Here is a 23,373-nt window from a genome sequence, read left to right as displayed (position 1 = left end):
TCCCCCCCCCCCCCCCCCCCTCCCACTCCCCACCCCCCTCCCACGGTTCGCTGCGTTTTCGGGGATGCCTCTCCCGGTCTGCCCAGACTCCAGCGGGGCACTCACCTCCTCGCTCCTGGCTGACGAACTTTAAAAGCAGGTGTGATCGCCGCCGTCAAAACCTGGTGTCATGACGTCGGGACTTCGGACTATCCGGGCCGTAGAATAGCGGGGGGCCGAAAAGTCAGCCTTTTAGTCGTGTCGGGGGGGCTGTCGAGGATTTCTGCGGGAATGCCGATATGGAGACTATGTGGGGTTTGGAGAATAGCGGAAGCGCGTCGGACCGGCATCGCCGTAAAAATCGGCGTGGCTTCGCTATTCTCCGAACCGGTGCGAGAGTGGAGAATCGCGCACGTGCTGTTAGGGTGAATTGGACATTCTGAATTCTCCCTCTGTGACCCGAACAGGCGCCGGAATGTGGCGACTAGGGGATTTTCACAGTAACTTCATTGCAGTGTTAATGTAAGCCTACTTGTGACACTAAAGATTATTTTTGAAAAAATTAATAATCTTTATTCAGACCATAAGACCATAAGACATAGGAGCAGAATTAGGCCACTCGGCCCATCGGTCTGCTGCCCCATTCAATCATGGCTGATATTTTCTCTTCCTCAATCTCCTGCCTCCTCCCCACAACCCCTGATCCCCTTATTGATCAAGAACCTATCTATCTCTGTCTTAAAGACACTCAGTGAATTGGCTTCCACAGCCTTCTGCGGCAAAGAGTTCCACAGATTCACGACCCTCTGGCTGAAGAAATTCCTCCCCATCTCTGTTTCAAAGGATCGTCCCTTTAGTCTGAGGCTGTGTCCTCTGGTTCTAGTTTTTCCTACAAGTGGAAACATCTTCTCCACGTCCACTCTATCCAGGCCTCGCAGTATCCTGTAAGTTTCAATAAGATCCCCCCTCATCCTTCTAAACTCCATTGAGTACAGACCCAGAGTCCTCAACCGTTCCTCTTACAACAAATTCTTCATTCCAGGGATCATTCTTGTGAACCTCCTCTGGACCCTTTCCAAGGCCAGTACATCCTTCCTTAGATATGGGGCCCAAAACTGCTCACAATACTCCAAATGGGGTCTGACCAGAGCCTGATACAGCCTCAGAAGTACATCCCTTGACTTGTATTCTAGCCCTCTCGACATGAATGCTAACATTGCATTTGCCTTCCTAACTGCCAACTGAACCTGCACATTAACCTTAAGAGAATCATGAACAAGGACTCCCAAGTCCCTTTGTGCTTCTGATTTCCTAAGCGTTTCCTCATTTAGAAAATAGTCTATGCCTAAATTCCTCCTTCCAAAGTGCATAACCTCACACTTTTCCACATTGTATTTAATTTGCCACTTCATTGCCCACTCTCCTAGCTTGTCCAAGTCCTTCTGCAGCCCCCTTGCTTCCTCAATACTACCTGTCCCTCTACAGATCTTTGTATCACCTTCAAACTTAGCAACAGTGGCTTCAGTACCTTCTTCCAGATCATTAATGTATATTGTGAAAAGTTGTGGTCCCAGCACAGACCCCTGAGGCACACCACTAGTCACCGGCTGCCATCCTGAAAAAGACCCCTTTATCCCCACTCTCTGCCTTCTGCCAGTCAGCCAATCCTCTATCCGTGCCAGGATCTTACCCTGAACACCATGGGCTTATAACTTATTTAACGGTTTTGTATGCAGCACGTTGTCAAAGGTTTTCTGGAAGTCTAAATAGATCACGTCCATTGGTTCTCCTTTGTCTAACGTCCTTGTTACCTCCTCAAAGAACTCTAACAGATTTGTCAGACACAACCTCCCCTTGACAATGCCATGCTTTAATTTGCCGTCTTTTGCCTCCACCTTTCTTAAACAGTGGTGTTAGAACATAGAACAGTACAGCACAGAACAGGCCCTTCGGCCCTCGATGTTGTGCCGAGCCATGATCACCCTACTCAAACCCACGTAGCCACCCTATACCCGTAACCCAACAACCCCCCCCCTTAACCTTACTTTTTTTTAGGACACTACGGGCAATTTAGCATGGCCAATCCACCTAACCCGCACATCTTTGGACTGTGGGAGGAAACCGGAGCACCCGGAGGAAACCCACGCACACACGGGGAGGACGTGCAGACTCCGCACAGACAGTGACCCAGCCGGGAATCGAACCTGGGACCCTGGAGTTGTGAAGCATTTATGCTAACCGCCATGCTACCGTGCTGCCCATCAGCCACTTTCCAGTCCTCTGGGACCCTTCCTGCCTCCAGTGATTCCTGAAAGATCATCATTCATGCCTCCACAACTTCCTCAGCTATCTCTTTTAGGGCCCTGGGGTGTAGTCCATCCGGTCCAGGTGACTTATCCACCTTCAGACCTTTCAGTTTCCCCAGAACCTTCTCCTTAGTAATGGCCACTGCACTCACCTCTGCCCCCTGGTTCTCCTGGAGCTCTGGCATCCCACTGGTGTCTTCCACCGTGAAGACTGATGGAAAGTAACTATTCAGTTCATCCGCCATTTCTTTGTTTCCTATTATTACTTCTCCAGCCACATTTTCCAGTGGTCTAATGTCTATTTTTGCCTCTCGCTTATCTTTTATATGTTGGAAAAATCTCTTCTTATCTTTCTTTATATTGCTAGCTAGCTTGTACTCATACTTCATCTTCTTCCCCTTTATTGCTTTTTTGATTGTCCTCTGCTTGCTTTTAAAGGCTTCCCAATCCTCTGGCTTCCCATTAATCCTCGCTGAATCATAGGAGGCCGTTGGATAAGGGTGACTCCCATGAATTGTATGGAAATGAGCTTAAGTGATGATAATTGGTTTCTCATCATGCTACGGCGAGATCCCGATTTCACGATACTGAAGCGGGCCGGTTACAATGCAAACTGGCACCTGGTACAATTTCATTGTCAGCCTCTCCTGATATTCACCAGCCTCTCTACGCTCAAGCACGAGTGTAACGAGGCTGGAGAAACGCGCTCCACATGCATCTGATAAGGGTTCGACAGTTTAAGACTGAGATGAAGAAAGATTTCTCCATTCAGATGATTATGAATTTTTAGAATTCGTTACCCAGAAGGCAGTGCCTGCTCAGTCATGCAGTATTTTGAAGGCTGAGGTCAATCGATTTTTGTACCCTGGAGCAGTGATTTTCAAACGTTTTTTCCCTGGACCCACTTTTACCAACCTGCTGATCATCGGGACCCATGCCACTTCCTTTCATGATACTCCCCGGCTGACCATGCAACCCATTCTGGCCGAACGTTGTGACCCACGCTGGCCGACCTTCACGACAAGTACCACATTTCTTACCTTTAGTGTGAAAGGGGAGTCTGCTTAATCCTCACAAACTCACTTGAATCAGGTTCAAAGTTGGAGCGGGCAATGCGTAAATCAGGTGCGGACTTCAGCCAGTTCCTTTATGAAAACAGAAAATCCAACATGTTGGTCATCGGGAAGGGCAATAGCAACAAAAGGTATATTTTACTCAGCACGAGATAATCCTGGGTGATGCTCCTCCAGAATACTGATAGCCTCATGGTCTTTTGGTGTGTTTTTAATGTGCTGTCACAGGTCAGCTCCAGCACCATAGTCTTTTAATTTGAGTCATCTGTAAGTTAATAACTGACTCTGGGGTCTCAACCTCAAAAGGAATTTTTCACCCACCACTTCTCTTTCAAAATCTGAAACTTCACCTCTCATTTGCAACCTCTCTCTACTGCCGCTTCTGGGCAGAAAACTCCGCACAGCCTAATTTAGTTTCATGTTAAAAGATGGCAGCAGCCACCATTCTCAGTGTAAAAGCTGACACACATGTTGGAACTTCTCCCGCTATCGAGACAATCTGGCAAACAGCGCAGCCGGATCGCTCCACGACCTTCCCAACACTCACCTGTGACCCATCCGTGTGTTGTGACCTGCAATTTGAAAACCCTGCCCTTGGGGAATCGGGCTTTATGGGCTCAGTACAGAAAGTCACAGTGTGGCAGGTGATTATTTGTGAATAGTGCAGACAGCTTGCGGAGCTGTGTGGCCTGTTCCTGTTCACACTTCTTATGCTCATATGAACCTGAATAATATGTAAAGAGTTTGAAGTCAAATCACATCGTTCCTGACTGATTCATGACACAAACATATATTCTGAGGGACAGAATTAATCTCCAATTGGAGAGGCAAGGGTTAGTCAAGGAGAGTCAGCATGGCTTTGTCAGGGGACATCAGGTCGAACAGATTTGATTGAATTTTTCGAGAATGTGACTAGTTGGTCGACAAAGGAAGTGCAGTTGATGTAGTCTACATGGATTTCAGAAAGGTTTTTGACAAGGTTCCACATGGGAATCATCAAGAAGCTAAGAGCCCATGGGATCCAGGGCAATTGGTCAATTTGAACCCAAGATTGGCTCGGTAGCTGGCTGCAGAAGGTGCTGTGTGAAGGTTGTTAGGTTGTTTTTGGGACTGGAATCCTGTGTTCAGTGGTATACCACAGGATTGGTGCTGGGTCTCTTGCTGTTTATAGTGTACATTAATGATCCAGAAGTGAATGTGGGGGGGGGGGGGGGGGGGGGGGGGGTTTGATCAGTAGGTTTGCTGATGGCATGAAAATTGGTGGTGTGGTAAATTGTGATGAGCAAAGCCTCAGATTACAGGATGCTATAGATGGACTGGTCAGATGAGCAGAACAGTGGGAAATAGACTTTAACGCTGAAAAGTATGAGATGATGCAGGTCGGGAGAATTAACAAGGCAAGGGAATATTCAATGAACGGTTGGATGCTTAGAAGTACAGAGGGTTCTGTAATGATATGTATGTAGTCATGTTAGTGAAGGGTTAATAATTACATCTCTGTAAATCAAACAGTAGAGAGTGTGACTAATTCTCTGTATTTAAGACCATAAGACATAGGAGCAGAATTAGGCCACTTGGCCCATCGAGTCTGCTCCGCCATTCAATCATCCCATTCTCCTGCCTTCTCCCCATAACCTCTAATCCCCTTATTGATCAGGAACCTATCTATCTCTATCTTAAAGACACTCAGTGATCTGGCCTCCACAGCCTTCTGTGGCAAAGAGTTCCACAGATTCACCACCCTCTGGCTGAAGAAATTCCTCCTCATCTCTGTTTCAAAGGATCGTCCCTTCAGTCTGAGGCTGTGTCCTCTGGTTCTAGTTTTTCCTATAAGTGGAAACATCCTCCACGTCTACTCTATCCAGGCCTCACAATATCCTGTAAGTTTCAATAAGTTCCCCCTCATTCTTCTAAACTCCAATGAGTACAGATAGCCTCTCAGGGAATTCTGGGAATACCATAAGGAGAAGCATGAGGAAAGCATGAGAAGAAGCCTTAGAGTAGATGAAATGAAAATGAAAATCGCTTATTGTCATGAGTAGGCTTCAAATGAAGTTACTGTGAAAAGCCCCTAGTCGCCACATTCCGGCGCCTGTTTGGGGAGGCTGTTACGGGAATCGAACCGTGCTGCTGGCCTGCTTGCAAAGCCAGCGATTTAGCCCCGTGCTAAACAGCCTCAGTCTGATAGAGATAGCACAAGGTTAGATCACAGTGTAGTTATTGACTAGATATAATATTGAGTACTGTAAGACAGATTCAATATCATTTAATTATTATCTGTAGCTCAGTAGAGTGTTCAACCTTCATTTAATTAGTAGTGTAATAATAATTTAGGTTTGTTTGAATCTTTTGATTGGTATATTCTTTGTCAACACTAAATCGGGACAGTCTGGAAGAAAGGACAAAGAATGCAACATATTACCAACTATGGTAATATAACATGGTACCAAGGTAACTGCTGAAGCTATAGAGTTAGTTCAGCAAGAATCTAGCTATCAAGAAACCAATCATGGCAATATAACAGGATCTCGAGGTGCATGTCCAAGGATCCCTTCAGGCAACAAGACAGGTAGATAAGGTGGTTAAGAAGACATGTCAGATACTTACTTTTATTCGCCAAGGCACGGATTATATGAGCAAGGATGGTCATGTTGGAGCTGTAGAAAGCACTCATTAGACCAGATCTACAGCACTGTGTGAAGTTCTGGTCACAACACTATCAGATGGATGTGATTGCACTGGAGGGTACATCTTGGACCTAATGACCACCCAATAAGAGGCGAGGTGATCAGCTTCCCTGCTGGTGGACCCCAGTGGTGTCTCTGGGTTCCAGACCCTGGGTGTTACTCCTTACAATGGTTATTGCTGCCGATTGTCACCTCTTTCTTTGTCTCTCTTTTTGTACAGATCTAGCTCATGCTTCCAGTCACATACACACAGGACAGCACTAATTAATCAATGTTCTTGAGTCGCTAATGCTAAAAGAGTTGTAACTCTGGGCGGCATGTGGCACAGTGGTTAGCACTGGGACTATGGCGCTGAGGACCCAGGTTCGAATCCCAGCCCTGGGTCACTGTCCGTGTGGAGTTTGCACATTCTCTCCATATCTGCATGGGTTTCACTCCCACAACCCAAAGATGTGCGGGTTAGTTGGATTGGCCATGTTAAATTGCCCCTTAATTGGAAAAAAATAATTGGGTACTCTAAATTTATAAAAACAAAGAGTTGTGACTCTCTCAGGGTTGTAATTCTCTCCGAGCATGCACATAGGGGTCTGTGTTTAATCACTTTCTCTCCACAGCATTGCAACTACAGTCCAATCAGCTCTTGTTCCTCCTCCTGTTCCTCACTGCAGCCCCCTGCAGCCTTGCCTCTTCCACGATCCTGAGTCCAATACAAATTTAGCTTGTTTTTTACAGATACCCATCCGGCTACAGTTTTCCCTTTGATCCACTGAGCGTTAGCGAATTGGATCTCTGCCCACCTACTTTCCGAGTTAGCATTGAAGTCCAAGCCATGTCACAATTGCAGTTTCATTTTAACATTCTCACTATCAGATATCAAAATCAAATCATCACGATGAACATAATATGCAAACCCATTCTTATCCATGTGCCTATTTTACATTTGTATCCCAATTCCAAATATCATCGCACCAGCTAGTTTATTTTATGGTTGAAATTTCTTTCCTGGTGTGCCTAGCTTGCTGGATAACACCACTGCATGTCCGATGGGTGTTATTTTATTGTTGTTAAATCCATTGCAGGTTTTCTGGGAGAAATGTGATGTTGGGATCTGTCCTGGCTGGAATTTGGGCTTCAGGCTAAAGATGGTCATATTGATCGGGCTTCAACACTCGCCCAGTCCCCATCCAAAATTGGGGCTTGATTCTCTCTCGGTGTGATCCTCCGTTTCGCCAGCAGGTGGCAGGGCCACTCACACCCAGACAAACGGGTGCGATGGGATGAGAATCCCATCCAGGATCTCTTTAATAACTTTGTCTCACCTCTGTACTTGGGACCTGAATCCAACTACTATTTCTGCACAATATTTAGTCTCTCCTTTCAGAAAACAAACATGCTATTTGTTCCTAGACTTTTACATGTTTTGTTTGTTTATTGAACCTCACAGCTGTCATTTTAATCCTCGATTCTTAATAGTCATCGCTCAAACTTCTCTGGTGTCCGATTAGCATACGCATTGGCACCATTCAGTCCAGGCAAAAAGTAACTTCAATAAATGGATAAAAGCAAATTACTGCGGATGCTGGAATCTGAAAGGAAAGAGAAAATGCTGGAAAATGCTGAAAACAAAGGGTCATCTGGACTCGAAACGGTAGCTCTTTTCTCTCCCTACAGATGCTGCCAGACTTGCTGAGATTTTCCAGCATTTTCTCTTTAACTTCAATAAATGTGATGGCACCTTAACAAACTGTCAGGGAAACTCCTCCATTATCTCATCATTGTTTTGGACCATTCTTTTTCAGTTCATAATAGCTTGATTGACCTGCACATGTTCTGTATTTTATTCCTCTTCTAAGGTTTTGACTTCAATTCCATAACCCCACATAACTACTAAAGTTTTTCCAATCCGTTGTTTTAATTCTGTTGCAACTGCATCGACTCTCTCTAGATTTAACACCATCTCCTCACTGACATAAAGTAATTAATTCCAATTCTATATTGGCATTTAAGTACATAGAATTAAAATAACAGATTTTACATGTTCAGATATGAATTACCTGAGATGACATTTACTCATTATAAGTAACATTCCAACCTCTTCCATCGGACAGGAGATACAGAAGTCTGAGAACACGCACTGACAGATTCAAAAACAGCTTCTTCCCCGCTGTTACCAGACTCCTGAATGACCCTCTTCTGGACTGAACTAATCTCTCTCCACATCTTTTCTACTGAGTAGTGTTATACTCCATATGCTTCACTCGATGTCTATGTTTATGTATTTACATTGTGTATTCAGAAGAAACTACAAAGAACAAAGAACAGACCCTCAAAGCATGCATCAACCATGCTGCTCGTCTAACCCAAAACCTTCTACACTTCTCGGTCCATATACCTCTATTCCCATCCTAGTCATGTATTTGTCCAGACGTCTCTTAAATATCACTATCATGGAATCAGCTGAGGTGGCATTTTAGGGTGGAAGGGATGTTGGTGTGAGAATCATGGGTTTGAGCTGGGGTCGGATGGATAGTGTGTACAGGAGGTGGAGGGAAGTGGGGCTGGTCAAGGTGAGGAATCTGTATTTGGAGGAAGGGTTTGCCAGTCTGGAGGAGCTAAGGTAGAGCTGGAGGGGGTTCCCTCGATTGCCGGGATACACCCTGCTGGAGCGACTGCTGCTTCCGGATGTGGAATGGGAGGGAAGAATTGGGGATATATATAAGTGGCTGGGGGAGCAGTGAGTCGAATGGGTGGTGACGATCAAGGAGAAATGGGAAGCGGAGTTGGGAATGGAGATCAATTGGGGAGTATGGAGTGAGGCACTGCGAAGGGTAAACGGGACCTCCTCTTGTGCAAGGGTGAGCCTGATACAGTTCCATGTGGTGCACAGGGTGCATATGACTCGGACGAGAATGAGTGCGTTCTTTCAGGGGGTAACAGATGAGTGCGAGAGGTGTGGGCGAGGGCCAGCGAATCACGCGCACATGTTTTGGGGTTGCGAAAAATTGGAAAGATTCTGGACAGGAATGTTAAAAGCAAATTACTGCGGATGGTGGAATCTGAAACCAAAGAGAAAATGCTGGAAAATCTCAACAGGTCTGGCAGCATCTGTAGGGAGTGAAAAGAGCTAACGTTTCGAGTCCAGATCACCCTCTTTTCTCTCCCTACAGATGCTGCCAGACCTGCTGAGATTTTCCAGCATTTTCTCTTTGGGCAGGAGGTGAAGCCCGGAGGATGTGGACCCCGACCCTTTGGTGGCAATATTTGGGGTTTCAGAGAAGCCGGAGCTCATGGAGAGGAGGAAGGCCGATGTCGTGGCCTTCGCCTCTCTGATTGCACGGCGACAAATTTTACTGGAGTGGCGGTCGGCATCACCACTGGGGGTAGTGGCTTAGTTGGTGACCTGTACGACTTCCTGCGATTGGAGAAGATAAAGTATGAGTTAAGGGGCTCTGCAGCGTGGTTTGAGATAGGTGGGGGATGTTTGTGACCGTGTTTGAGGAGCTGTTAGTCGCGGAGGTGGGGGGGGGGGTGAAAAAGGGGGAAAAGTTGTACAGACTGCATTGTTGATTGATGGGAAGTATGTTTCCTGGGCTGTTTATTTGCTGTCACCTGTTTTGATACATGTTTGTAATAAAATACATTTAAAATACACTGCATACGTGCAGTGCGGTCAGCCTAAGTTGAAGGTGAACCGGCGAAGGAGACCCAAGGAGTTTGAGTGAAAGCAAGCATCCAGCAGAGGGCAGCAGAGCAAAGCTACTGATCAGCTGTTCTGGGGGAATTTGCATACGTGCAGTGCGGTCAGCCTAAGTTGAAGGTGAACCGGCGAAGGAGACCCAAGGAGTTTGAGTGAAAGCAAGCATCCAGCAGAGGGCAGCAGAGCAAAGCTACTGATCAGCTGTTCTGGGGGAATTTGCATACGTGCAGTGCGTTCAGCCTCAGTTGAAGGTGAACCGGCGAAGGAGACCCAAGGAGTTTGAGTGAAAGCAAGCATCCAGCAGAGGGCAGCAGAGCAAAGCTACTGATCAGCTGTTCTGGGGGAATTTGCATACGTGCAGTGCGGTCAGCCTAAGTTTAAGGTGAACCGGCGAAGGAGACCCAAGGAGTTTGAGTGAAAGCAAGCATCCAGCAGAGGGCAGCAGAGCAATGCTACTGATCAGCTGTTCTGGGGGAATTTGCATACGTGCAGTGCGGTCAGCCTAAGTTGAAGGTGAACCGGCGAAGGAAACCCAAGGAGTTTGAGTGAAAGCAAGCATCCAGCAGAGGGCAGCAGAGCAAAGCTACTGATCAGCTGTTCTGGGGGAATTTGCATACGTGCAGTGCGGTCAGCCTAAGTTGAAGGTGAACCGGCGAAGGAGACCCAAGGAGTTTGAGTGAAAGCAAGCATCCAGCAGAGGGCAGCAGAGCAAAGCTACTGATCAGCTGTTCTGGGTGAATTTGCATACGTGCAGTGCGGTCAGCCTAAGTTGAAGGTGGTTTGTGAAAGGGCAAGTGACAGTTAAACCCGAAACACTTTGTGAGTGTTTGCCACCCTACCTCCTCCTCTAACCACCCCCCCCCCCACCCCATGGTGGTTGGGAAGCGGGAGCAGGGGCCTGTCGTGAAGGTGAGTGAGTGCCTTTAAATTTGCTTAACTTTCAGCGGGAGCAGGGTTTGAGGTAATATCAGGTAAGCTCTTCCTTTCTTTTTCTTTTTCTTGTTTTTTTTAAAATCTAGAGGTGATGTCAGGGAAGGCAGTACAGTGCTCCTCCTGTAGAATGTTTGCGGTGAGGGACGCCGTCAGTGTCCCTGCTGATTTCATCTGTGGGAAGTGCACCCAACTCCAGCTCCTCAAAAACCATGTTAGGGACCTGGAGCTTGAGCTGGATGAACTTCGGATCATTCGGGAGGCAGAGGGGGTCATAGATAGGAGCTTCAGGGAAGTAATTACACCAAAGACTGGAGATAGATGGGTAACTGTAAGAGGGACTGGGAAGAAGCAGTCAGTGCAGGGACCCCCTGCGGTCGTTCCCCTGAGTAACAAGTATACCGTTTTGGATACTTGTGGGGGGGACGACTTACCAGGGGTAAGCCATGGGGTACGGGCCTCTGGCACGGAGTCTGTCCCGTTGCTCAGAAGGGAAGGGGGCAAAGGAGTAGAATATTAGTAATTGGGGACTCAATAGTCAGGGGCACAGATAGGAGATTTTGTGGGAGCGAGAGAGACTCACGTTTGGTATGTTGCCTCCCAGGTGCAAGGGTACGTGATGTCTCGGATCATGTTTTCCGGGTCCTTAAGGGGGAGGGGTAGCAGCCCCAAGTCGTAGTCCACATTGGCACTAACGACATAGGTAGGAAAGGGGACAAGGATGTCAGGCAGGCCTTTAGGGAGCTAGGATGGAAGCTCAGAGCGAGAACAAACAGAGTTGTTATCTCTGGGTTGTTGCCCGTGCCACGTGATAGTGAGATGAGGAATAGGGAGAGAGAGCAATTAAACACGTGGCTACAGGGATGGTGCAGGCGGGAGGGATTCAGATTTCTGGATAACTGGGGCTCTTTCTGGGGAAGGTGGGACCTCTATAGACAGGATGGTCTACATCTGAACCTGAGGGGCACCAATATCCTGGGGGGGAGATTTGTTAGTGCTCTTTGAGGGGGTTTAAACTAATTCAGCAGGGGCATGGGAACCTGGATTGTAGTTTTAGGGTACAGGAGATTGAGAGTATAGAGGTCAGGAGCACAGATTTGACTTCGCAGGAGGGTGCCAGTGTTCAGGTAGGTGGTTTGAAGTGTGTCTACTTCAATGCCAGGAGTATACGAAATAAGGTAGGGGAACTGGCAGCATGGGTTGGTACCTGGGACTTCGACGTTGTGGCCATTTCAGAGACATGGATAGAGCAGGGACAGGAATGGTTGTTGCAGGTTCCGGGGTTTAGGTGTTTTAGTAAGCTCAGAGAAGGGGGCAAAAGAGGGGGAGGTGTGGCGCTGCTAGTCAAGGATAGTATTACGGTGGCGGAAAGGATGCTAGATGGGGACTCTTCTCCTGAGGTAGTATGGGCTGAGGTTAGAAACAGGAAAGGAGAGGTCACCCTGTTGGGAGTTTTCTATAGGCCACCTAATAGTTCTAGGGATGTAGAGGAAAGGATGGCGAAGATGATTCTGGAAAAGAGCGAAAGTAACAGGGTAGTTGTTATGGGAGACTTTAACTTTCCAAATATTGACTGGAAAAGATATAGTTCGAGTACATTAGATGGGTCGTTCTTTGTACAATGTGTGCAGGAGGGTTTCCTGACACAATATGTTGACAGGCCAACAAGAGGCGAGGCCACATTGGATTTGGTTTTGGGTAATGAACCAGGCCAGGTGTTAGATCTGGAGGTAGGTGAGCACTTTGGAAACAGTGACCACAATTCGGTGACCTTTACGTTAGTGATGGAAAGGGATAAGTATACCCCGCAGGGCAAGAGTTATAGCTGGGGGAAGGGCAATTATGATGCCATTAGACATGACTTAGGATGTGTTGGTTGGAGAAGTAGGCTGCAAGGGTTGGGCACACTGGATATGTGGAGCTTGTTCAAGGAACAGCTATTGCATGTTCTTGATAAGTACGTACCAGTCAGGCAGGGAGGAAGGGGTCGAGCGAGGGAACCGTGGTTTACCAAAGAAGTGGAATCTCTTGTTAAGAGGAAGAAGGAGGCCTATGTGAAGATGAGGCATGAAGTTTCAGTTGGGGCGCTTGATAGTTACAAGGAAGCGAGGAAGGATCTAAAGAGAGAGCTGAGACGAGCAAGGAGGGGACATGAGAAGTCTTTGGCAGGTAGGATCAAGGAAAACCCAAAAGCTTTCTATAGGTATGTCAGGAATAAAAGAATGACGAGGGTAAGAGTAGGGCCAGTCAAGGACAGTGGTGGGAAGTTGTGTGTGGAGGCTGAGGAGATAAGCGAGATACTAAATGAATACTTTTCGTCAGTATTCACTCAAGAAAAAGATAATATTGTGGAGGAGAATGCTGAGACCCAGGCTATTAGAATAGATGGCATTGAGGTGCGTAGGGAAGAAGTGTTGGCAATTCTGGACAAGGTGAAAATAGATAAGTCCCCGGGGCCGGATGGGATTTATCCTAGGATTCTCTGGGAAGCCAGGGAAGAGATTGCTGAGCCTTTGGCTTTGATTTTTAGGTCATCATTGGCTACAGGAATAGTGCCAGAGGACTGGAGGATAGCAAATGTGGTCCCTTTGTTCAAGAAGGGGAGTAGAGATAACCCCGGTAACTATAGGCCGGTGAGCCTAACGTCTGTGGTGGGTAAGGTCTTGGAGAGGATTATAAAAGATACGATTTATAATCATCTAGATAGGTATAATATGATTAGGGATAGTCAGCATGGTTTTGTGAAGTGTAGGTCATGCCTCACAAACCTTATCGAGTTCTTTGAGAAGGTGACTGAACAGGTAGACGAGGGTAGAGCAGTTGATGTGGTGTATATGGATTTCAGTAAAGCGTTTGATAAGGTTCCCCACGGTCGGCTATTGCAGAAAATACGGAGGCTGGGGATTGAGGGTGATTTAGAGATGTGGATCAGAAATTGGCTAGTTGAAAGAAGACAGAGAGTGGTAGTTGATGGGAAATGTTCAGAATGGAGTTCAGTTACGAGTGGCGTACCACAAGGATCTGTTCTGGGGCCGTTGCTGTTTGTCATTTTTATAAATGACCTAGAGGAGGGCGCAGAAGGATGGGTGAGTAAATTTGCAGACGACACTAAAGTCGGTGGAGTTGTAGACAGTGCGGAAGGATGTTGCAGGTTACAGAGGGACATAGATAAGCTGCAGAGCTGGGCTGAGAGGTGGCAAATGGAGTTTAATGTGGAGAAGTGTGAGGTGATTCACTTTGGAAAGAATAACAGGAATGCGGAATATTTGGCTAATGGTAAAATTCTTGGTAGTGTGGATGAGCAGAGGGATCTCGGTGTCCATGTACATAGATCCCTGAAAGTTGCCATCCAGGTTGATAGGGTTGTGAAGAAGGCCTATGGTGTGTTGGCCTTTATTGGTAGAGGGATTGAGTTCCGGAGCCATGAGGTCATGTTGCAGTTGTACAAAACTCTAGTACGGCCGCATTTGGAGTACTGCGTACAGTTCTGGTCGCCTCATTATAGGAAGGACGTGGAAGCTTTGGAACGGGTGCAGAGGAGATTTACCAGGATGTTGCCTGGAATGGAGGGAAAATCTTATGAGGAAAGGCTGATGGACTTGAGGTTGTTTTCGTTAGAGAGAAGAAGGTTAAGAGGTGACTTAATAGAGGCATACAAAATGATCAGAGGGTTAGATAGGGTGGACAGCGAGAGCCTTCTCCCGCGGATGGGGGTGGCTAGCACGAGGGGACATAGCCTTAAATTGAGGGGTAATAGATATAGGACAGAGGTCAGAGGTGGGTTTTTTACGCAAAGAGTGGTGAGGCCATGGAATGCCCTACCTGCAACAGTAGTGAACTCGCCAACATTGAGGGCATTTAAAAGTTTATTGGATAAGCATATGGATGATAAGGGCATAGTGTAGGTTAGATGGCCTTTAGTTTTTTTTTCCATGTCGGTGCAACATCGAGGGCCGAAGGGCCTGTACTGCGCTGTATCGTTCTATGTTCTATGTTCTATGTTCTAAAAATAAAATCAATCTTCTTGTGATTCTTTAATATTCTTTATATTCTTTCCAATTTGTAACATTGACACTGTTAGTAATTATGTTTTGTGTTCTATTTCACAGGCCTGCTCTGATACGAAGTGTGTGGACGTGACCACATTCAGAACAGAAGAATGTCACAAACGCTGCAATGGAAATGGGGTATGGCGACACTCACTCTTTTTGTAGCGGGGCAGATAGATATATTGGTGCTGGAGTGGGACACTGACATCAACAACAAGTTGTATTTATATTCATGTTCGTGTAACAAACATCTCACGGCACTTTACACGAGCGCTTTAGGTCTTTCAAGGCGAAAAGAGAACAGATGTGAAAACGAGAATAAGAATTGTAAAATCAAGATGTTCTTTAATTGGGAGGCAAGGTAGATCAGCAAATCTGCCACAGAGAAAATGCTGGAGTCCATTAGTGTGGAGATGCCGGCGTTGGACTGGGAGGAGCACAGTAAGAAGTCTTACAACACCAGTTTAAAGTCCAACAGGTTTGTTTCGAATCACTAGCTTTCAGAGCACTGCTCCTTCCTCAGGTGAATTCCAGAGATGGGTTCCAGAAACATATATATATATAGACAAAGTCAAAGATGCAAGACGATACTTTGAATGCGAGTCTTTGCAGGTAATTAAGTCTTTACACGTCCAAACAGAGCAACTGGAGAGAGGGATAATCACAGGTTAAAGATCTGTGAATTGTCTCAAGCCAGGACAGTTGGTAGGATTTCGCAAGCCCAGGCCAGATGGTGGGGGGTGAATGTAATGCGACATGAATCCAAGGTCCTGGTTGAGGCCGTACTCATGTGTGCGGAACTTGGCTATAAGCTTCTGCTCGGCGATTCTGCGTTGTTGCGTGTCCTGAAGGCTGCCTTGGAGAACACTTACCCGGAGATCAGAGGCTGAATGCCCTTGACTGCTGAAGTGTTCCGTGACTGGAAGGGAACATTCCGGCCTGGCGATTGTCGCGCAATGTCTGTTCATCCGTTGTCGCAGCGTCTGCATGGTCTCGCCAATGGACCACGCTTCGGGACATCCTTTCCTGCAGCGTGTGATATAGACAACATTGGCCGAGTCGCACGAGTATGTACCTCATACCTGGTGGGTGGTGTTCTCATGTGTAATGGTGGTGTCCATGTTGAAGATCTGGCACATCTTGCAGAGATTACCATGATGTGCAGATGCCAGCTTGGACTGGGGTGGGCACAGAAAGAAGTCTTACAACATCAGGTTAAAGTCCAACAGGTTTGTTTCAAACACGAGCTTTCGGAGGAGCAGTGCTCTGAAAGCTAGTGATTCGAAACAAACCTGTTGGACTTTAACCTGGTGTTGTCAGACTTCTTACAGAGATTGCCATGGCAGGACTCCACGTGGAGCCATGATCGCTGTTCTGAAGGCTGGGTAGTTTGCTGCAAACAATAATTTGTTTGAGGTTATGCGGTTGTTTGAAGGCAAGAAGTGGGGGTGTGGGGATGACCTTGGCAAGATGTTCGTATGCTTCGATGACTTGTTGAAGGCTACGAAGAAGATGTTGCAGTTTCTCCGCTCCGGGAAAGTACTGGATAATGAAGAGTTTCTCCCCTCCGGGAAAGTACTGGATAATGAAGGGTTTCTCCCCTCCGGGAAAGTACTGGATCATGAAGGGTTTCTCCCCTCCGGGAAAGTACTGGATAATAAAGGGTTTCTCCCCTCCGGGAAAGTACTGGATAATGAAGGGTTTCTCCCCTCCGGGAAAGTACTGGATAATGAAGGGTTTCTCCCCTCCGGGAAAGTACTGGATAATGAAGGGTTTCTCCCCTCCGGGAAAGTACTGGATAATGAAGGGTTTCTCCCCTCCGGGAAAGTACTGGATAATGAAGGGTTTCTCCCCTCCGGGAAAGTACTGGATAATGAAGGGTTTCTCCCCTCCGGGAAAGTACTGGATAATGAAGGGTTTCTCCCCTCCGGGAAAGTACTGGATAATGAAGGGTTTCTCCCCTCCGGGAAAGTACTGGATAATGAAGGGTTTCTCCCCTCCGGGAAAGTACTGGATAATGAAGGGTACTCTGTCAGTTGTGTCCCATGTTTGTCTTCTGAGGAGCTTGTGTTAAGGAATGTGTTAAGAAACATTCCAATTAGATGTCTCATTGATCCAATAATTGGCACTGATATGTAAAGAGGCTACAGCTGGACTTGGGGGCATGTGATGTGGTGATAGAGTTTGGTGCTGAGTGTGTTCAAGGGAACATAAAGGTGTTTGGGAAAATGAGCAAAACTCTTGACTCTTTACTCAACAGCAGCCAGAGACAAACAGGTGGCCCATAATCAACTACCTCACTATTCACCTTGATTAAGAATTCTATCATATTGTGGTCACTCATTCCCAAGGGTTTTCTCACACCTTGGTTACCAACTAATCCTTTCTCATTGCACAACATCCAGTCTAAGATGGTCTGTTCCCGTCTTCGTTCCTCAACATACTGGTGGAGAAAACCATTCCGTATACACTCCAGAAATTCCTCCTCTATTGTACTGTGACTAATTTAACTCACCCAATTTATATGCAGATTAGTCACCCATAATCACAGATGTTTCTTTAGCACATGTATCTCGGATTTCCTGTCTACTGCTATTCCTAGCCTCCCCAGACAGGCGCCGGAATGTGGCGACTAGGGGCTTTTCACAGTAACTTCATTGAAGCCTACTCGTGACAATAAGCGATTTTCATTTCATTTTTCTTTTCATACCGCTGCAGTTTGGTCGTCTGTATACAATCCCTACAAATGTTTTTGCCCCATGGTGTTCCTTAACTCAGCCCATACAGATTCTACACCGTGTTTGCTAATACCACGGTAGCAGAGTGGTTACCACTATTGCTTCGCAGCACCAGGTCCTGCCCATGTCTCACCTGTCCAGTTTGTACAGGTTCCACCTCTCCCAGAATCGGTCTCAATCCCCCAGGAATCTGAAACCTCTCCATCGCGCTATCTCTTCAGTCACGTATTTATCCGATATATCCTGCTATTCCTACTCTGACTAGCACGTAGCCCTGGTAGTAATCCTGAGATCTCTACCTTTGACTTCCGACTTCTCAACTTTCTTCCTCACTCCCTATATTCTGCTTCCATGACCTCATCCCTCTTTTATACCTCTGTCATTTGTAACATGTGCACCACAAGTGAATCTGCAGTAAGTGATGGGCCCCTGGGCGAGCACTCAGTTCCTGCACAGACCAGCTGGCGAGTGTATTCGTAGATATCTTCAACACCTCACTTCTCCGCTCCGAAGTCTCCACCTCCTTCAAGAAGACCATTATAAAACAGGTTCCAAAGAAGAACAAGGTAGCGTGCCTTAACGACTACCGACTGGTGGCCCTGACATCTGTTAACATGAAATGCTTCGAATGGGTAGTCATGAGACGGATCAATGCCAGCCTCCAAGACGGTCTCGATCCATTGCAGTTCGCCAATCGCCGGAACCTATACACAGCAGATGCTGTCTCTCTGGTCCTACAATCAACACTCGAACACATCTCGACAACAAGGACAACTACATCAGACTGCTGTTCTGAGACTGCAGCTCCGCCTTCAACACCATTATCCCGACAAGACTAATAACCAAACTCTGCAATCTTGGACGTGGCATCTCCCTGTGCAGCTGGATCCTCGACTTCCTCACCAACAGACCGCAATCTGTCAGGATCGGCAACAGCACCTCCTCTACAATAGTCCTCAACACCGGGGCCCCACAAGGATGAGTGCTCAGTCCTCTCCTGTACTCCCTGCACACACACAACTGTTGGCAAGATTCAACTCCAATTCAATCTGTAAGTTTGCGGTTGATACGACTGTGGTGGGTCGTATCTCAAATAACGACGAATCAGACTACAGGAGGGAGATAAATCACTTTGTTGCTTGGTGTACCGAAAACAACCAAGAAACTGATCATTGACTTCAGGAAGCGTAGCATACTGGTTAGCACAGTTGCTTCACAGCTCCAGGGTCCCAGGTTTGATTCCCGGTTGGGTCACTGTGAGGAGTTGGCACGTTCTCTCTGTGTCTGCGTGGGTTTCCTCTGGTTCCTCCGGTTTCCTCCCACAGCCCAAAGATGTGCAGGTTATGTGGATTGGCCAGGATGTATTGCCCTTCGTGTCCAAAAAGGCTAGGCAGAGTTACTGGGTTACCGGGATGGGGTGGAGATGTCAGCTTAAGTATGGTGCTCTTTCTAAGGCCAGGTGCAGACTCGATAGGCCAAATGGGATCTTTCTGCACTGTAAATTCTATGAAGCATAGCACGACACACACTCCCGTCTGTATCAATGGCTCCGAAGTGGAGATGGTCGATAGCTTTAAGTTCCTGGGGATCACAATCACCAACAGTCTGTCCTGGTCCACTCACGTTGATGCAACAGTCAAGAAAGCCCAGCAACGTCTCTACTTCCTACGGAAGCTAAAGAAATTTGGCATGTCTGCATCGACTCTCACAAACTTCTACAGATGTGCGATAGAGAGCATCCTATCCAGCTGCATCACAGCCTGGTATGGCAACTGCTCGGTCCAAGATCGCAAGAAACTGCAGAGTGTGGTGAACTCAGCCCAACCCATCACACAAGCTTGCCACCCCCACATTGATTCTGTATACACCTCCCGCTGCTTCAGGAAGGCAGGCAGCATTATCAGAGACCCCTCCCACCCAGACATTGACTTCTTCCAGACCCTTCCATCAGGCAGAATAATAATAATCTTTATTGTCACAAGTAGGCTTACATTAACTCTGCAATGAAGTTACTGTGACAATCCCCTAGTCGCCACATTCCGGCGCCTGTTCGGGTACACAGAGGGAGAATTCAGAATGCCCAATTCACCTAACAGCATGTCTTTCAGGACTTATGGGAGAAAACCAGAGCACCCGGAGGAAACCCACGCAGATACGGGGGGAACGTGCAGACTCCGCATATACAGTGACCCAAGCCGGGATTAGAACCTGGGACCCTGGAGTCGTGAAGCAGCAGTGCAAATCACTATGCCAGCTCAAAAAAGGTTTACCGAGCGAGCCAGGTATAGTCACCATTAAACACCTTTTCACCAACATTCTGACCTGCCTCAATCCTCTGTCTGAAGGGTGGTGTGGGTGTTGGTGGATGGCAGTGTCCCCGGGAAAATTGAATGTTCCACTTCACGGTCACCCTCAGAGGAGGCATGGAACGGGCAGATGTGTGAGGCCGCCTTGTAGGACTGCTTATCCAATGAGTGACCCATCACCGCTCACCGTCTCCATAACCACACCCCACCCACACCACCCCAATGAATATATGGGCGCGTGAGATGGAGTGGACAACATATATGCAGGGATCACCTGGATGGACATTGGAAAGTGATTCTAAAGGCAGGAGTCAAACGTGGACAAACGATGAGGAGCACCAGAGCTCATCTCACAGCCAGTCGTCATCTTTCTCCGTCGCATGGACAAGACCCCCGATACTGCCCGCCCAGGCCAACACCCTGTAGTGATCATAGAATCAGAGAATTTATGAGCGGCACGGTGGCACAATGGTTAGCATTGCTGCCTACGGCGCTGAGGACCCGGGTACAAATCCCGGCCCTGGGTCACTTTCGTGTGGAGTTGGCACATTCTCCCTGTGTTTGCGTGGATTTCACCCCGACAACCCAAAAGATGTGCAGGTTAGGTGGATTGGCCACGCTAAATTGCCCCTTAATTGGAAAAAATAATTGGGTACTCTAAATGCAAAATAAAAATCAGATAATTTACAGGGCAGAAGGAGGCCATTTGGCCCATCGAGTCTGCACTGGCTCTTGGAACGAGCATCCGACCTAAGCCCTCACCTCTACCCTATTCCAGTAACCCCACCCAATCTTTTTGGACACTAGGGGCAATTTAGCATGGCAAATCCACCTAACCTGCACATCTTTGGACTGTGGGAGGAAACCGGAGCACCCGGAGGAAACCCACGCAGACACGGGGAGAACGTGCAGACTCCACACAGACAGTGACCCAGCCAGGAATCGAACCCGGGTCCCTGGCACTGTAACACAACTGTGCTAACCAATCTGCTACTGTGATGCCCCATGATGCTGGTAGGACCCTCGATGGAGGGGGGGGGGGGGGGGGGAGCTGGGATGGTGGGATGGAGTGAAGGGAAGATGACAGGGGAGTATGTGAGTTGGTATGGGGAAGGGGATGTTGGGGAGGACATGGGGAGAGTAAGGGGACGTGGGACAGGGTGACAGAGCTGTCGGGGGCCAGGCCACTTAGTGGCAAATCTGGAGGTGACGAGGTTGTCTCATGTGCGATGGCCATGCAGCACATGTTGGGTGGCCTGCTGTGCCAGCTAGGGCTCCATGCCAGGTTCTTCCCAGCTATCTTTCTCATCCTTCTCATCAGATGAGGCCTGGTGTTCTTCTTCCTGGTTCAGCATATGTCCCCTCTCTGCATGGTGATGTTGTGCAGGAGGATGCAGGCCAGCATGATGTTCGAGACCCTCCTGGGTCTATATTGGAGCGCCCAGCCCAAGCGGCCTAGGTATTGGAAGCAGCGCTCAGTGACGCTCTTGATCGCTGATGGGTGTGGTTATAATAGTTATAATAGTTGGTCTAGGGTCTCCGGACATGCGTCATTAGCCAAGACCAAAAGCCAAACCCTCACATGCGAGAATGCATCGAAGAATCCGGGAACCGACAAGTGCACAAATACTGCAGCAATGTCAGCGTGAGGCATGCCACTCTAATCCCAAGGGGGACACCCCGAATACATGGAGGGGTCAGCAAGTTGCTCCACGCTACTCCCCTCCCCTGGTTCTGGAAGCCATACCTCCAGCAAGGGGTACAATTTTTAATATTTTTTCAAACTTTTCTCACCTCCTCTCTCCCCCTCAGGAGCCATGGCACCAAATCGTGGCTGAAAGAAAAAAAGAATGAAAATCGCTTATTGTCACGAGTAGGCTTCAATGAAGTTACTGTGAAAAGCCCCTAGTCGCCACATTCCGGCATCTGTTCAGGGAGGCTGGTACGGGAATTGAACCATGCTGCTGGCCTGCCTTGGTCTGCTTTAAAAGCCAGCGATTTAGCCCAGTGTGCTAAACCAGCCCTTGTAATTACCTGCCGTAAATCACGCCCAGGTAACATCTGCCGGAGAGGCGGAGCATCGTGGAGGCCTGGAGCATACTGAGTCAAATGCGCTAATCATATTTAAATGCATGCATATGCCAGTTTTGCATGCCGGCACAGGGCGTAAACCTTTTGTTGCGAGGGACCAGAGCATGGCGTCCAAATCGACGGCGGGCGTGGACCTTGATTCTGGCCAGACGCACGATTCTCCGCCTCAGCACGATTCACGTTTGCGCCGTCACGAGGCAGGGAATTTCACTTTCCATCTCTGACTCTGAGGCAGGGAATTTCACCTTCCATCTCTGTTACTGAGGCAGGGAATTTCACCTTCCATCTCTGACTCTGAGGCAGGGAATTTCACCTTCCATCTCTGACTCTGAGGCAGGGAATTTCACCTTCCATCTCTGTTACTGAGGCAGGGAATTTCACCTTCCATCTCTGACTCTGAGGCAGGGAATTTCACCTTCCATCTCTGACTCTGAGGCAGAGAATTTCACCTTCCATCTCTGACTCTGAGGCAGGGAATTTCACCTTCCATCTCTGACTCTGAGGCAGGGAATTTCACCTTCCATCTCTGACTCTGAGGCAGGGAATTTCACCTTCCATCTCTGACTCTGAGGCAGGGAATTTCACCTTCCATCTCTGACTCTGAGGCAGGGAATTTCACCTTCCATCTCTGACTCTGAGGCAGGGAATTTCACCTTCCATCTCTGACTCTGAGGCAGGGAATTTCACCTTCCATCTCTGACTCTGAGGCAGGGAATTTCACCTTCCATCTCTGACTCTGAGGCAGGGAATTTCACCTTCCATCTCTGACTCTGAGGCAGGGAATTTCACCTTCCATCTCTGACTCTGAGGCAGGGAATTTCACCTTCCATCTCTGACTCTGAGGCAGGGAATTTCACCTTCCATCTCTGACTCTGAGGCAGGGAATTTCACCTTCCATCTCTGACTCTGAGGCAGGGAATTTCACCTTCCATCTCTGACTCTGAGGCAGGGAATTTCACCTTCCATCTCTGACTCTGAGGCAGGGAAATTTGAGACAGGGACATCTGACAGTCCGGCATTCCACAATCCCTCACATACTGCAATCCTGACACAACTCTCACTCTGCCACATCTCAGTCTGGATGATTCAGTTCATTCTCATTTTTCTAAATACTAACTCGCTTAGCACTAAACGATTGGACAAAGATGTTAAATAATTGCAGTTTTAAACTCTCATGATCCATTGTAAATATTGTAGGTAGAAATTCTGCCCAGAAATCCTTACTCTGGGGCAGCACGGTGACGCAGTGGTTAGCCCTGCTGCCTCACGGCGCCGAGGTCCCAGGTTCGATCCCAGCTCTGGGTCACTGTCCGTGTGGAGTTTGCACATTCTCCCCGTGTTTGCGTGGGTCTCACCCCCACAACCCAAAAATGTGCAAGCTAGGAGGATTGGCCACGCTAAATTGCCCCTTAATTGGAAAAAATTAATTGGGTCTCTGATGCACCATCATTTGGATTCGAGTCGTGAAGAAGTTCCAAATATTAGGCTTTAATATACTAGATGTGTGGCCGGCATTC

General features: G+C 47.7%; 1 protein-coding gene across 3 annotated transcripts in view; it reads left to right on the top strand.

The window, feature by feature from the left end:
• Positions 1 to 23,373, top strand: part of LOC119963786 (disintegrin and metalloproteinase domain-containing protein 12-like) — a 467,225-nt gene that overhangs the window by 390,279 nt on the left and 53,573 nt on the right. For all 3 annotated transcript variants that reach the window (XM_038793073.1, XM_038793071.1, XM_038793074.1), the window contains one exon: positions 14,782 to 14,859. In XM_038793073.1, coding sequence (XP_038649001.1) covers positions 14,782 to 14,859 — 78 coding nt within the window. The remainder of the gene's footprint in view (positions 1 to 14,781; positions 14,860 to 23,373) is intronic.

Source organism: Scyliorhinus canicula, chromosome 3 (genome assembly GCF_902713615.1).
Source record: "Scyliorhinus canicula chromosome 3, sScyCan1.1, whole genome shotgun sequence".
Classification (NCBI taxonomy): Eukaryota; Metazoa; Chordata; class Chondrichthyes; order Carcharhiniformes; family Scyliorhinidae; genus Scyliorhinus; species Scyliorhinus canicula.
This window is presented reverse-complemented; position numbering and strand designations above follow the sequence as displayed.